At 42.7% G+C, this 14,633-nt stretch overlaps 1 protein-coding gene across 1 annotated transcript in view; it reads right to left on the bottom strand.

Annotated features, from left to right (window-relative positions):
• The window catches only part of MOXD1 (monooxygenase DBH like 1), a 133,785-nt gene extending 133,129 nt beyond the window's left edge, over positions 1–656 (bottom strand). The window contains exon 1 of the mRNA XM_075553930.1: positions 393–656. Within this exon, the coding sequence (XP_075410045.1) occupies positions 393–656 (264 nt within the window). The remainder of the gene's footprint in view (positions 1–392) is intronic.
• Positions 657–14,633: the final 13,977 nt, after the last annotated feature.

The following is a 14,633-nucleotide window of genomic DNA, read 5'->3' as shown; positions in this document are numbered from 1 at the left end:
TAGCAAGGTGTCCAGGTTCCTGGGCGCCCCTTTAGGTTTCCAAAGCCAGGGCCCCTCTCCCTTTTCCTTTGAAATGAAGGAGGGCATGCAGCAGGTATGGGCAATGAAGTTCTATAAAAGGAGGCGCTGGAGACCAGTGTTCCCTGAGGACAAACTGCCCGAAGTCACCCTTGTGCGCGCTCTCAGTTTCCCCAGGCGAAAACTCTTGGAGCCCCCTGGCAAGCGCCAAAGAGTGCAGGGCAGGGGATGCACGACAGCCGGGCCACTCGGGTTTCCAGCCTCCTGCTGGGGAGCGGGTGTCTGGATCCTGCGCCCCAGCCCCAGGCACCTTCCCGGGATCGGAACAGAGAAGAGCTAGGTGGGGCGGGCTCCGGCAGCAGGGACACGCTTACCTGCAGGTAGGGTCGCCCGTGGGCTACTCCCCCCACGACGATGTCGGCCGAGGCCATGCCCCCGGTGGGCGAGAAGCCCAAGCCCACGTAGCCGGTGGTGCGCACCTCGAGGCGAAAGGCGAGCCGGCTGCCCCGCTGGCCCCAGCTCAGCCAGTACTTGCCCTCCGAGTCCAGGAGGCTGCGGTGCGGGTAGGGTCGGCCCGCGCCCCCCGCCGCCGCCCGCGGGAGCAGCGCGCACAGCAGGAGCAGCGGCCAGCGGCACATGGTGGGGCCGGACACTGAGCGAGCGAGCGCAGGCACGCGGGGCGCCGCGGTGGGAGCCTGGGCCCGCCCCTCGGCCCCCGCGCGGGAGGGGCCCCACTCGCCCCGCCCCGTCCCGTCCCGTGGCCCCGCCGCCCACAGCGCCCCTCTGCCCACCTTCCGCCCTCCAGCTCAACCTTGACCCCAAGCCTGCCCTCAGGGTGAAGGAAAACGACAGCGCTTTTCATGTTGGAGAACAGGAGGCGGTGTTGACGTTGAGCGGGAAAGCGGGCTGGGGGCCGAGGGGGTGGGGATTCGGGGTCGGTGGAGGGTGGTTGGTGCTGGAGGAGCTGGGGCCCTGGTGCGGGAAAGGGTGGCTATGAGGCGGGAAAGAAGGAAAGAATGCGCGTTCAGAGCGAGTTCAGCAGAGGAGAGGCGCAGAGCCAGCACAGGGATCTTCCTGGGGGGCGGTAGAGGGAGAGTCAGAAAAAGCAGCCTGTCAGGTGGGCTTGGCTTACAGTTTCCAGAAACCATGAAACTCGGCGATGGCCCTGCCCCAGCGGAGGGTCAGGGTTCCTCCCTTAACAGCAAAATCGCCTGTGCTTTCACTACAAAAGCCTCGAATTATTCTTCCCTCCGGGCTACAGTCAGTCCCCTGTTGGTTGCTTGTTTAGGGGGGTTATGTTTTTCCTCATTGTTTTGTTTTCGAAAGGACTAATTATGCCACACTATGAGGTCTTCAGCAGAGTGGCTTAGGGTCAAAACGTCATTTGAGAGTTAATTTGACGTCCTGTAATTTTCAGTTTGGCCGTGGTCATGTTTATCGAAACTGTTTGCCCGTCCCTTTGAACACAACAGTCTTTGACACGCTCAACTTCAAATTACCTAATTTACTCATTCCTCTATTTATACCCTACTGTAGGAGCACGGAAAGAGTCCTGGTGGGGTAGTGGGGTAGGCGGCTAACCCACAAGGTCAGCAGTTAAAATCCACCAACTGCTCCAAGGAAGAAAGTTGAGGCTTTCTTCTCCAATAGAGACTGATAGACTGAGAAACCCACAGGTAGGTCTACGTTGTCCTTTGGGGTTGAAGAGGACAACTCCATGGCAGTGAGCTTGGTTGGTTTGAAAGGAGCGATGCATGGTTTGCAATGACTAACCCCAAGGTTGTCAGTTCAAACCCACCAGTTGCTAGGCAAGAAGATGAGGCTGGCTGCTCCTATACAGGTGTTAACGTACTAGAAACCCGATATTGGACCATGGTACGTGGGGATTGACTCCATGATGTTGGGTTTGGTTTGACTGGTATTTCAACCAAAGTTTTAAGTTAAATTAAAAAGTACAAAAAATACAATATAGTAACACAAGTAGAAGAAAGAATCAGATGAAAATAGAGGCAATTATAATACTACATTATGTACCATATTCCTTGGGTATTGAAGGCTCCATATAAGCCACCTATTATGTTTTATTTTCTCTCCTCTGGTCCATTTTCCGCGTGCTTCTTGTTTCTTTTCCCAATGTTACAGGAGTGGATCTAGCCTGTGTTCTCCCAGGGTTTCAGGCATCCTTGGCCATGTCTGGAAAGCAACCTGTAAGTGCAGCCATTTACTTCGCTGATAGTCAAGGGGGACTCGTCCCAAGGAGAGAGGGAATCGAGGTCTACAGGTTTAGTCAGTGCAATAGGCTAGCATCTGAGAAGCGAGATGTGGAGACCTTGGGGTAGGAGAGCAACAAAGGAGCCTGTGAGTCCTTGTAAGAACGGAAGCATGGAGAGTATGAAAGGACAGCATCCTGGCCCTCCCCAAAATGCCACCCACTGGGCAGATGCCAAGAGCAGCAGCATCAACTGCAGAAACATTAGAAGAATAACTTTAGAAGTGTTTCTAGGAGGGCCTTTTGGCAAGCACCCGAGGCATGGCTGCTGCCGGCGGGCAGCAAGAAGCGAGGGAGGATATGGAGAGAAAGAGGGACAAAGTGGGAGACATGGAAGGATGGGCATAGAGTGGATCATGTCCCTAAGGGGGTCACCAGCAGCCTCTGGCTATATTGGTGAGGATTTTAAGAGAGTTTATTACCTGGGAGGCACAAACCATAGGAGCCCTGGTGACATAGCTGGTGACATATCAGACTGCCAGGCGTAATGTCCGTGGTTCAAAGTCACCAGCTGCAGCTTCTCCAGAGAAAAGGCTAGAAAATACGTGCACTCTGCCCTACAGGGTCAACAAGAATTGAAATAGACTCCAGGGCAGAAGGTTTGGTTTGGGGATTTGGAGCACAAACCATTGAATGTTTGAAGACTAGCAGAAAGGTTATTAGCTCAAACATACCCACAAGAGGCTCTGAAGCCAAGGCCAGAAATCAGCTCCTGAAAGGTCAGCCAGCCAGGCCAGCTGCTCTGCTCTGCTCTGCTCTGCACACAGGCGGGGCTTCCTACTCCTGTAAAGGGTTCCAGTCTCAGAAACCCACAGGGGTGGTTCTACCTTGTCCTTTAGGGTCACTAGGAGTTGGAATCTGCTCAACAGCAACTCCCAACAGCAAATTACTATAAAATGATCAAAGGCAAACTTCCAGTTTTGTGACCGTACTTTTATTCCTAAGATGGAACATGTGGGTATATCTGCTTCGTGCGATTATTTATTTAAGTCCTCCATGCTACCAGGACATTTTCCGTCTCCTAACTTTAATAATAATAATAATAAATAATGCAATGCCTTCTAGCATCTCACCCCCATTTACTACGCCAGCTTCAACTTTTACTGCTCTCATCTCTCTCTCTCACAAACCCAAGCAAACCCACTGCCCTTGAGTCGATTTCCACTCATGGTGGCCATATATCGGGTTTCTGAAACTGCAAATATGTATGCAAGAAGCTAGCCTCATCTTTCTCTTGCAGTGTAGCTGCAAGGGGGGAGGGGTGGGGTGTTAAATCACAGACCTTGCAGTTTGCAGTCTAATGCGTACTTGTCGCAGCCATTATGACTCCTTCTCAAAAAACCAAACTCACGGCCATTAAATCAATTCCAACTCATATGCCCCTACAGGACAGAGTAGAACTGGCCCTGTGGGTTTCTGAACCTGTAACTCTACAGAAATAGAAAGCCTCATCTTTCTCCCACAGAGTGGCTGGTAGTTTTGAACTGCTGACTTTGTGGTTAGCAGCAAAACCCAAAACCCCTCCATCACCAGGGCTCCTCTAGACATGTAACACTGACCTTTCAGATCCTCAGAGGGAACAATGCTCGTTCACACCTCTGTGCCTTTGCAGGTGGCTTTCACTCTCCTGCACCCTTTCTCTCCTCATTTTTTTGAAGAGGATTTTCTTCTTTTTTCTGGTCTTCCTTCCCACATTTCAACTCCGGGAGGCATTGGCCTTTCCACTGCAGTGCCCTGGATGGCTCCTTACAGGCTTTGTTGTGGCTCCTTACCACTGCAGCGCCCTCCCCGCATACAGCTGTTTTCTACCGCAGACAGTAAGCCTCTGGGACCCGGCACAGGTCTCTAGTTCCTTGTTGTGACCCCATTGCACGCTATGGGTGTTTAATCAGTTCTTGTAGGATGAAGGAATAGACTGCTGTCTCGAGTCTCTTAGCAAGATTGGAATGTGGGGAGGAAGCTCAACCCCACACATGACTCAATGCCTGAATTGGTATTGAGGCAAAAAGATGTCTGAATAGAGAAAAATCCTAAATTGTGTTATTTTTCCATTCAGTAACATCACTGGGTGTGAATGTCTTGTCACCTGTGACTCACATTGCCTCTAACACCCTCAAATCCTCAACAACAAAAAAAGTAAATATAATCATCCTAAGATTTGGTCAACAATAAAAAGCATGATTAGCATTTATTCCCTAGAGACACACAGGGCTTCGGCTTGAATGGCCTCAGTAACTGTGAGCGAAAGAGACATTTTTAAGTAAGTGCTATGCAAGGGGCTGAATTCTCTGGGACAGGATCATCTCTCAGGTTAGCCTGCACGGTGGCCTGTTTCAAAATTTGGAAATCAATTATGACATAAATGTGTACCTTAAATTTGTAAGGAAACCTGGAAGAAAGCACAGTATACTAAAATCTTGGGTCTATCCGGGAACAGGAAGGGGAGGGGAAAGGTGCAGAGGCGAGGGGAGGAAGCAGGAACCTATCTCAGTGATCCACATATAACCACACCACACCACACCACCACCACCACCATCTGGCATGAACTACAAAAACCATGGGGGAAGGGAGACAGCAGTTGGTGTAAGACATGAAAATAATAATAGCTTATAATTTTTCAAGGGGTCATGAGGGTGGAAGGGGGAGGGAGGGAAAAAAGAGGAGCTGAAACCAAGGGCTCAAGTAGAAAGTAAATGTTTAGAAAATAAGGAAGGCAAGTTATGTACAAGTCTGCTTGAAACAATTGATGTATGGGCTGTTGTAAGAGCTGTAAGAGCCCCCAATAAAATGACCTTTTAATTTTTAAAAAAAGTACAAAAAAATAAAAATATGAACTCTGGTCTAAGTAGAGAGGAGAAAGAAATCAGTGGTAAGGGGATTCAAACTTATTTTTTAATATTGTTTTTGTTGAAATTATACATGTGCCTTGTTTAAACAAAAGTCTCCAAAAACACAGAAAGGCATTAATAAGAAAGTAAACTAAAAAAAAAAAGATCATCTGAAATTCCAGTATCCCCAAATAGCCCTTTTAGACATTCCAGGAACATCCTTCCAGAGCTCTGCTCCATCCAAACCTTGAAGGAATAGCCTTTTGGAAAAGGATTTGCAAAAGAAACAGGTGAATTCCTGGTCTAAAGCCCCTCTTTTTATCAGCCAGAATTACCCTAACCCATTACAGTCACATTTTATAGCCTTCTCTTCATATGAAGCCCCCCCAAAAACAGAATAGACACAGTCCAAGAATCAGTGGCTTTCTTCAACTCAGAACCTTTACTCAAATGACTCATTCTTATAAGTCATTTCTTAAGCTTTTCAGCCAGGAATTTTTAATATTCTCTTTATTTTGAATCCTCCCGCGTTGTGATCCACATCTTGAGATCCGCACCTGTGACTTCACCCCTGCTGAGTGCCCTCACCTCTAAACCTCTGGTGTTGAATAAGGCTCAGTCATGGTTTGAACCAGGGGCAAAGGTGGGGAGGAATGGAAAAGGAAAGAAAGGCCAATGGACAGTGCCAGTCAATCCGGAGTCGCTTGGAAGGAACTCGTCTTGTCTAAAATGGGCTGTCTCTCCTTCAGAATATCGTAAGGTTCTGTCTACTTTCACTTGAGGTGCAACAATAATACTAACTTATAAAGCATTCTTGTCTTCTGGTGTACGAAGACAAATATTTACGTAAGTGATCTCACCCGTCGCTCTGCAGCATCCCCTCACTTTAGTCTGTCAACTCTCCATCCGTGTGGTAGGTGTCGTGCTCCAGCTCATATGAGAGTCAGTGGCAGCCGTGACAGAAATAGAACTTTGGTTGCTCCCCCTCGTACGTCTAACTCCGTGCTTTCTCTTGCTCTCACCTCATGTCTAATGAAAAACAATGACTTCACAGGCCACCAGGTTATGAGCATTCCACATTCTTTCTACAAAGAAAATATTTTTTATATGGGCAAGACACGATGGCCCACTCGGTAAACCCCTTATTTCGATAACTGGTCATGGCGGCAATGCCGAGGGGCCGGTAGATGGGAATACATCGTTCATCTTTAGGAAGCTGCAGTTCTTCAGAAACAGAACGCCGCCGGTTGGCGCTCAAAACCGACCACTGAGCCTCTTCCATACAAAAATCGCAGCAAGAAAACTGCTTTTTCTGTGTAAACCTATACTTAAAACATGTTTAATGGTTAGAGATCTGTGAACAAAATCCTCTTATTTATTACTGTTGGCCATCTTTTAGCAATTTTCTTTAGAGGGAACCATGATGTGCATCAATAATGTATAAGGAAACATTAACCTACATTGTGGTTTACTCTGAGAACTTTACCTAACTTTACCTTTCTATTCCCATAAAGTGTTATCATCTCGGAAACTCAGAGGGCCATTTCTACTCTGTGTTACGGGTTCACTAGGAGTTGGCAGCAACTCAATGTCAGTGAGTTTGGTTTGGGTTTTGGACTTTACCTAGACCAAGAACTTCAACATGCTTGTGTAAAAATTCGGCTGTCTTTTAATTCCATATTTCTTTAAATTCTTAATTTGATGGGTAATGGAATTCTCTAAGAACCCATCAATATGTGAGGAGAAATGACTCATTACCATTGAGTCCATGATAACTCATAGTGAACTGTCCCTGTATTTTCCCAGACTCTAGCCCTTTATTGGAGTAAAAAGTTTATAATCTTTCTGCTGAGGAGCATATGGTGATTATGAACTCATTAACTTGCAGTTAATATCCCAGTGCATTACCCACTATGGATTCTTCAAGGAAAAATGAGGTATGATCAAATGTTCATCTATGAGCAATGTTGAATTAGGTGCCAGACTGATGTTTTGGAAGGAATTTAGAGACCATCTTACCTACATAAAAATTAATGTATTCACGGTTCAGTTTATAAAAACACTCACACACATACGGGGATACCCTCCTCCAAAAAATGGGAAAGAGGTTTCATAATATGCAGTTTTCTTGCTAGGTTAGCATCGAGCAACTCACTTTGAGTTAGTGCACCTGGTGGAACTGCCTGGGAAGATTCTCTGTGGTCACAGTGAATATTTTCATAAAAGAAGTTTCACTCAAACCTCATTTTCTTGTGATGACTGGCATGCAGCTGTGAAATGTTTTCCTGCTCAGGAAAAATGCCACAGAAACTGTTGATATTGAACACAGCTTACAAGGAAAGCTCAAGTATAAGGGTGGTTTTCTCATTTCAAAAAGAATGAAATGTGGATTAATGACAAACCTCATTCTGGACACCCATCAACTTCCCAGACAGACAAAAATGTTGACTGGTAGTGCATTTGGAGTTTGTTCCACCAAGTCAGACTGTTAATCAAACTTTCTATTTTGAGGTTCTGAAAAGATTGTGTAACCATGTGCAACAACAACAACAAAAGGCCTGGTTTGTGGCACACAGGGGACACAGGTTTTACCACCATGACAATACACCTAGTGCACCTGCTCATGCAGTCATCTCTGCACCAGTTTTTGGCAAAAAGAGCATGCCTCTCCTTCCCCATTCACCTGACTCACCTGATCTCACTCTGTGTGACTTCTTTTTGTTTCTGTGAATCAAGAGGGACATGAAAGGACCGCAATTTGATGATGTAGAAGAGGTGATGGAAAAAATGAGGGAGGTGCTGTCAGCCATCCAAACATGAGTTTGAAAAATGTTTCCAAGAGTGGAATTGCAGATTTGACAAATATGTTAGATGCAATGGAGAGTACTTTGAAGATGATAAGGTTGTTTTGAAAAAAAATTAAACACATAGTTTTTTTAAATTACTTTTTTGGGGGGTAAGGTACCCCCTCATGTAGGTGTGTATGTCTGTGTGCGTATGTATGCATGCACGTATATATTTATACAAGCAGGAAAGTAGTTTGCCTGACATAAATGAAATCAATATCTGAATTCTTCCCCATTCTCTTAACAGTTATTTTATGAGGTGTCTCCTTGATCCTTAATATTTTGATTTCATTATTGGTAATGGTTTTTCCAAATGCCTTAGCTTCTTTTTATTATTGTTAGATGAGTTCCAACTCATCATGACTATATGTATGTACAGCAGAATGCAGCACTGCCCAGTCCTGCACCATCCTTACATTGTCCTTGTGTTTGATCCCATTGTTGCTGCCACTGTGTCAAGCCATCAGGTCCAGGACTCCCTCTTTTTCACTGTCACGCTTCCAAGCATAATGTCCTTCTCCAGGGTCTGGTCTCTCCTGACAATATGTCTCAAGTGCTTGAGACAAAGTCTAGCCATCCTTGCCTCTAAGGAGCATCCTGCCCAAACTTCTTTCAAGACAGATTTGTTGGCTCTTTGGGGAATCCATGGTACTTTAAATGTTCTTCACCAGTACCAGATTTCAAATGCATAAATTATTCTTCAGTTTTCCTTTTTCATTGCTCAACGTTCACATGCATATGAAGTGATTGAAATGGCTTTGGCCAGGCACACCTTAGTCCTCAAAGTGACATCCTTGCTTTCCAACCCTTTAAAGAAGATTGTGAAGCAGATTCACCCAATGCGGTACATTCTTTAACCTCTTCACCATTGCTTCCATGAGCACTGACTGATCCACGCAAGACAAAAGACTTGAGAACTTCAATCTCTCTGTTTATTGTGATGTTATCTATAGGTACAATTATTAGGGTTTGCCTTCTTTCCATTTACTTGTCATCCACACTGAATGCTTTCATCCTTGTTCTTCATCACCAAGTGCTTCAAATCCTCCAAGTCCTCCTCACTTTCAGCAAGCAAGGTTTTTGCCTCTGTACATTGATGACAATAAGCCCGCCTTTGATGTTGATGCTACTTTCTTCTTCATAGTACGCAGATCTCCGATTATTTGCTCAGCATATGGATTGAATAAGTAGAGCAAAAGGATGCAACCCCGTCATGCACTTTTCTTGATTTTAAACTGTGCAGTATCTCCCTTTTTTGCTCGTACAGCTGCCTCTGGATCCAGGTGCAAGTTCTGCATGGGCACAATTAAGTGTTTGGAACTGCCATTTTTCTCAAGGCATTTTTCTCCTTTATAATAATCCACAGGGTCAAACGCCGTAGCATAGTCAACAAGGCACAAGTAAACCGATTTCTTGTATTCTCTGTTTTGAGTCATGGTCAATCTGACATCAGCAATGATGTCTCTTGTTCCACATCCTCTTCTGAATCTGGCCTGAACATCTGGAAGCTCCTTATCAATGTACAGTTGAAACCACTGTTGGATGATCATCAGCAAAAATTGCTTGCATGTGATACTGCTGATACTTTTCTCTACTTTGAGAACTCTGTTGGGTCATCTTTCTTTGGAATGTGCACAAATATGGATCCTTCCAGTTAGTTGACTGAGTAGCTGTCTTGAAAATTGCCTGACACAGACACATGACTGCTTCTTGTGCTTCATCAGCTTGTTGAAACATTTCAATTGGTATTCAGTTCCACAGACTTGTTCTGGCTAATTCTTCCAGTGCAGAACTTCTTCCTTCAGCACCATAGGTTGTTGCTCCTGTACCACCTCCCGCAGTTATGGAATGTGGACTACTTCTTTTTGCCACAGCGACTCTGAGTATTTTTCCACCTTCTTTTGAAGCTTCCCGTTTCATTTAATGTTTTGCTCATGGAATCCTTCTAGACTGTAACTTGAGGCTTCTAGACTGTAACTTGAGGCTTCTAGACTGTAACTTGAGGCTTCATTTTGTCTTTTGTTCATTCAGTTTCAGATTTGCTGACGAGTTTCTTAGTGGTGCTAGAACACAAACATCCAAATAATAACTTTAGCAAGCCAAATTTATTTTTTAACAAATGCAGGGTTAGAAGCCCAAAGGCAGGGATCCAACTCTGATATTCCTCTTCCACTTATGCTCCTGTGCAGACAACTCTTTGGGACATTACATGAATTTGTATTTTGTGCTTTTGCTTCATGTTGATTCTAGGGTAAGTTGCATTTCTCTTTTTAGCTTCTGTTCCTGGCTCTCTTGGTGATCCTCAGGTGGCATCTGTCGTCCTTATTTGTCCTTGGTTCTGTGCTTAACTTAGTCTTTTTTGTCTCTGAAAGGCAATTGACTCTAGACACCCTGTACTGATATAGTTTCATTGACATAAAAAAATAATTCCAAATGAAAGACATAGAGTTTAGGATTTACACTCCATACTTTTGAGATGAACAGTTCAATCTATAGCACCAAGGTTTAGCTTGCACACAGGTGTTGAGAAGAAAGGAGAACACAGTGAACACACTGATTCCTCAGGGACTCCAGATTTACCCTTCCGGCTGTGCTCCTGAATTAAAGACGACTTGGGACTTTGTATCGATTTGTATTTTCATGCACACCAAGGGGGTTGCTTTGCATCTGCTGGTGCGATAGTTGCTAAATCTATAGTAATACTGCTAATATTTTCCATTTTATTTTCCACAGGCTGTGTACTATTTTTCATTCTCAAATTATGTCCAGGGGCTAATTAGTTTTAAAGACAAGCTATAGCAAGTTTCATTGATTTGCAAAGAATGCTAAAGTGTTTTTAAAATTCATTGTATTTTTAAGATCATTTCATCTGGTTTTCTAGCATTCTATTTGGGCTCCAAATATCTCATTTTGAAATTATGTAGCAGAAAATAACAATGAAAGCAGTTAGCCATATAGAAATAAAATAAGTGAACAAACATACCTTGATTTGGTATCAAGGTATGTTTTTAGATTGATGTAAAAATAATTTCAAGTTTGAGTCAAAAATTGAAAATTTTCTCAATAGTGTTGAAAATTTTATATACATTAATGCTTACTAAACTGAACACATTTAAACACAGCTTATAAAAACAACTCAACTCTTCTTTAATTAATGTTTCTCTGTCTCTAGCACTTTCAATCAAAATATGTAGAGTGAAGCAGCATCAGAATGCAGAATTCTTTATAAATAATATCTATGAGTCAATGGCTATACAAGGATAAGTCAAGAAGCATTGCTATAAAATAATAGGAATAAGAATAGGCCTTTAGGAGTCATGGAGTAAGGTTTCCCAAGGAAATTACTATAGGACAGCCCATGTTACACCCAAAGAGTGAATAAGTACATTGTTGTAATGAAGAACCATTCCTGGCATAACTCTCCTAGCATTTTTCTCACCAATACAATTTGTATTTTCTTTTTTTTAATTTCTATTTTCTTAAAAAAAATTTCAGAATCCCTGTGTAAGCCACTGTTTTGAATCAGAAAAATCATATGATTTACTATGCCAGGAATAACACAATCAAGAGGAATGACACTGCGCTTGTCAAAAACGATATTGCAAAATGAATCTTGAAGTATAATGCTGTCTGTGATAGGATTATATCTATCCAAATTCAGGGAAATCCAATCATCACAACTACTATTCAAATTTATGTACCAGCCTCAAATGCTAGTGATGAAGAAAATTGAATAACACCAACACCTTTAGTCAGAAATTGATCAAATATGATATCCAAATATATTGCTAATTATTGGCTATTGGAATTCAAAACCTGGAAATGAAGAAAATAATGTAGTTAAAAATAAGCAATTGGTGATTGGAACAAAATGGAAGAACCCATGGTAGAGTTTCGCAAAATCATCAACTTATTCATAGCAAATACCTCTTTTCAACAACACAAAATGTGACTGTACACTGGACTTCTCTAGATGGAATCGAGAGAATAAAATTGACTGTATCTGTGGGAAGAGATGCTGGAGAAGCTCAATATCATCAACTAAAACTAGGCCAGGGCTGATTGTGGAACAGTCCATCAATTGCTCATATGAAAATTCGGGATAAAGTTGAAGGAAATACAAAAAAGTCCAAGAGAGTCAAAATATGGCCCTGAATATACCCCACCTGAATTTTGAGAGCATCCCCAGGACAGATTGGATGCAGTGAACACTAATGATAGGAGCTTTGAGGAGTTGTGGGAGGACATAAAAATATCATTCATACAGATAGCAAGAAGACATTAAAAAGACAGGAAAGAAAAAAAGATCAAAGTGGATGTCAGAAGATACTCTGCAATAGTCTCTTAATCATAGCGTAGCTAAAGCAAATGGAAGAAATGATGATGTCAAAGAGCTGAATAGAAAATATCAAAGGGCAACATAAGACAAAGCCAAATATTATAAATGAAATGTGAAAAGATCTAGAATTAGAAAAACAAAAAGGAATAACATGGTTAGCTTATCTTGAACTGAAGTAACTAAAGAAAAAAATCAAGCCTTGAATTGTGATCTGGAATATTCTATGGAAAAGAATATTGAATAATTGGAAAGCATCAAGAGAAGATGGAAAGAATACATGGAGTCACTGTGTCCAAAAATAATCTACATTCCACCATTGTAGGAGGACAAATATGAACAAGAGTCGATGGTATTGAAGGGAGAAATTCAAACTGTATTGGAAGAATTAGGCAAAACAAGGCTCCAGGAATTGATACCAATTGAAATGTATCAACAACCGATGAAGCAGTCACTTGTCTATACCACGAAATTTGAAAGACAGTTACTTGGTCAACTGACTGGAAGAGATCCATATTTGTGCACATTCCAAAAGAAGATGACCCAACAGAATGCTCAAAGTATAGAACAATATTGAAATCATATGCAAGTAAAATGTTGCTTAAGATCACCCAACAAAGGTCTCAGCTATACATTGACAGGGAGCTTTCAGACATTTAGGCCAGATTCAGAAAGGGATATGGAACAAGAGATATCATTGCTAATGTCAGGTGGACCTTGGCTCAAAATAGAGAATACAAGAAATATGTTTCCTTGTGTTTTATTAACGATGCCAAGGCACTTGACTTCATGAATCATAACCAACTGTAAATAACCTTGAGAAGAATGGAATTTCAGGACACTTAATTGTGCTTTTGCAGAACTTGTACATAGATCAAGGGACAGTTATGTGAGCTGAACAAGGGAATGTTGAATGGTTTAAAGTCAAGAAAAGTGCATGACAGGGTTGTATTCTCTCACTCTACTGATTCAATCTGTATGCTGAGAAAATCATCAGAAAAGGTATCATATATGAAGAATATGGCTTTAAAATTAGAGAAAGGCTTATTAACAACCTGAGATATGCAGATGACACAACCTTGCGTGCTGAAAATGAAGATGACTTGAAGCTCTCGTTGATGAAGATCAAGGACGACACTTTCAGTATAGATTAGAACTCAATGTCGAGATCACCAAAATTCTCACAATGGACCAATAAGTAACATCATGATAAATGGAGAAATGGTTGAAGTTGTCAAGGCTTTTATTTTGCTTGGATCCACATCCAATGTTCATGGAAGCAGCAGTCAAGAATTCAAAATACAAGTTGCATTAGGTAAATCTGCTACACAAGATCCCCTTAGAGGTTTGAAAGACAAGGATGTTACTTTGAGGACTAAGGTGTCCCCTTTTCAAGCCAAGTTATCAACTGCCTCATATACATGTGAGATATGGACATTGAATAAAGAAGACTGAAAACGAATAGATACATTTGAACTGTCATCCTGGAGAAGAATATTGAAAATGCCATAGACTGCATAAAGGAAAATTGATCTGTCTTTGAAGTATGACCAGAGGGTTTATTAGAGGCAAAGATGGTGAGACTTTGTCTTACACACATAGGAGACACCAGTCCCTGGAGACAGACATCCTGTTGAGTAAAGTAGTGTGGCAGTGACAAAGAGGCAGACCCTCACGGAGATGGATGGACACAGTGGCTGCAACAATGGACTTAAATTAGGAAAACTTGTAAGAGTGGTGCAGAACCAGAGAGATTTTCGTCCTGCTGTGCATAAGGTCACTGTTGGTCTGAACTAACTTGATGGCACCTGCAAGAGCAGAGACAAACACCGAGAGAACTTGTCTGCAGGCATCACTGACTGCAAAGACCTATTTAAACACATTGTTGTGTGGAATAAACTACTGTGTGAATGAACTGGAGTCCTGGTAGCAATACTATTTTACTTACCATCGCACAAATCCTCTTCAAGGTCTCTGAACATGGTTCTGAAAAGCCATTATTTTATGCACAGTTTGAATTCCTATTGACTCTAAACTTTCTACTGACATATGAGTATTTATATTGAGGCAAGACTCCCTCTACACCATTCTTCAAAATCCATTTGGGATCTGTTCTCTACCTCCATACCGCTCACCATTTGTTAAACACACAGAGACACATGGACAACATATATTTTTGGGGTTTCTGAAAAAGAGACAATTGGAAATTCCACTACCACTGAGTCCATTTTGATGCCCAGTGACTCCATAAGACAGAACTGTCCCTGGGGGGTCCAGGACCAAATCTTTACTCTGGAAGCAGATAGCTTTATCTTTCTTTCAAGAGACAATGGGAA

The sequence above is a fragment of the Tenrec ecaudatus genome, chromosome 7 (genome assembly GCF_050624435.1).
Source record: "Tenrec ecaudatus isolate mTenEca1 chromosome 7, mTenEca1.hap1, whole genome shotgun sequence".
NCBI lineage: Eukaryota > Metazoa > Chordata > Mammalia > Afrosoricida > Tenrecidae > Tenrec > Tenrec ecaudatus.
The sequence above is the reverse complement of the archived record's forward strand: the minus strand, read 5'-3'. Positions and strand labels throughout refer to the sequence as shown.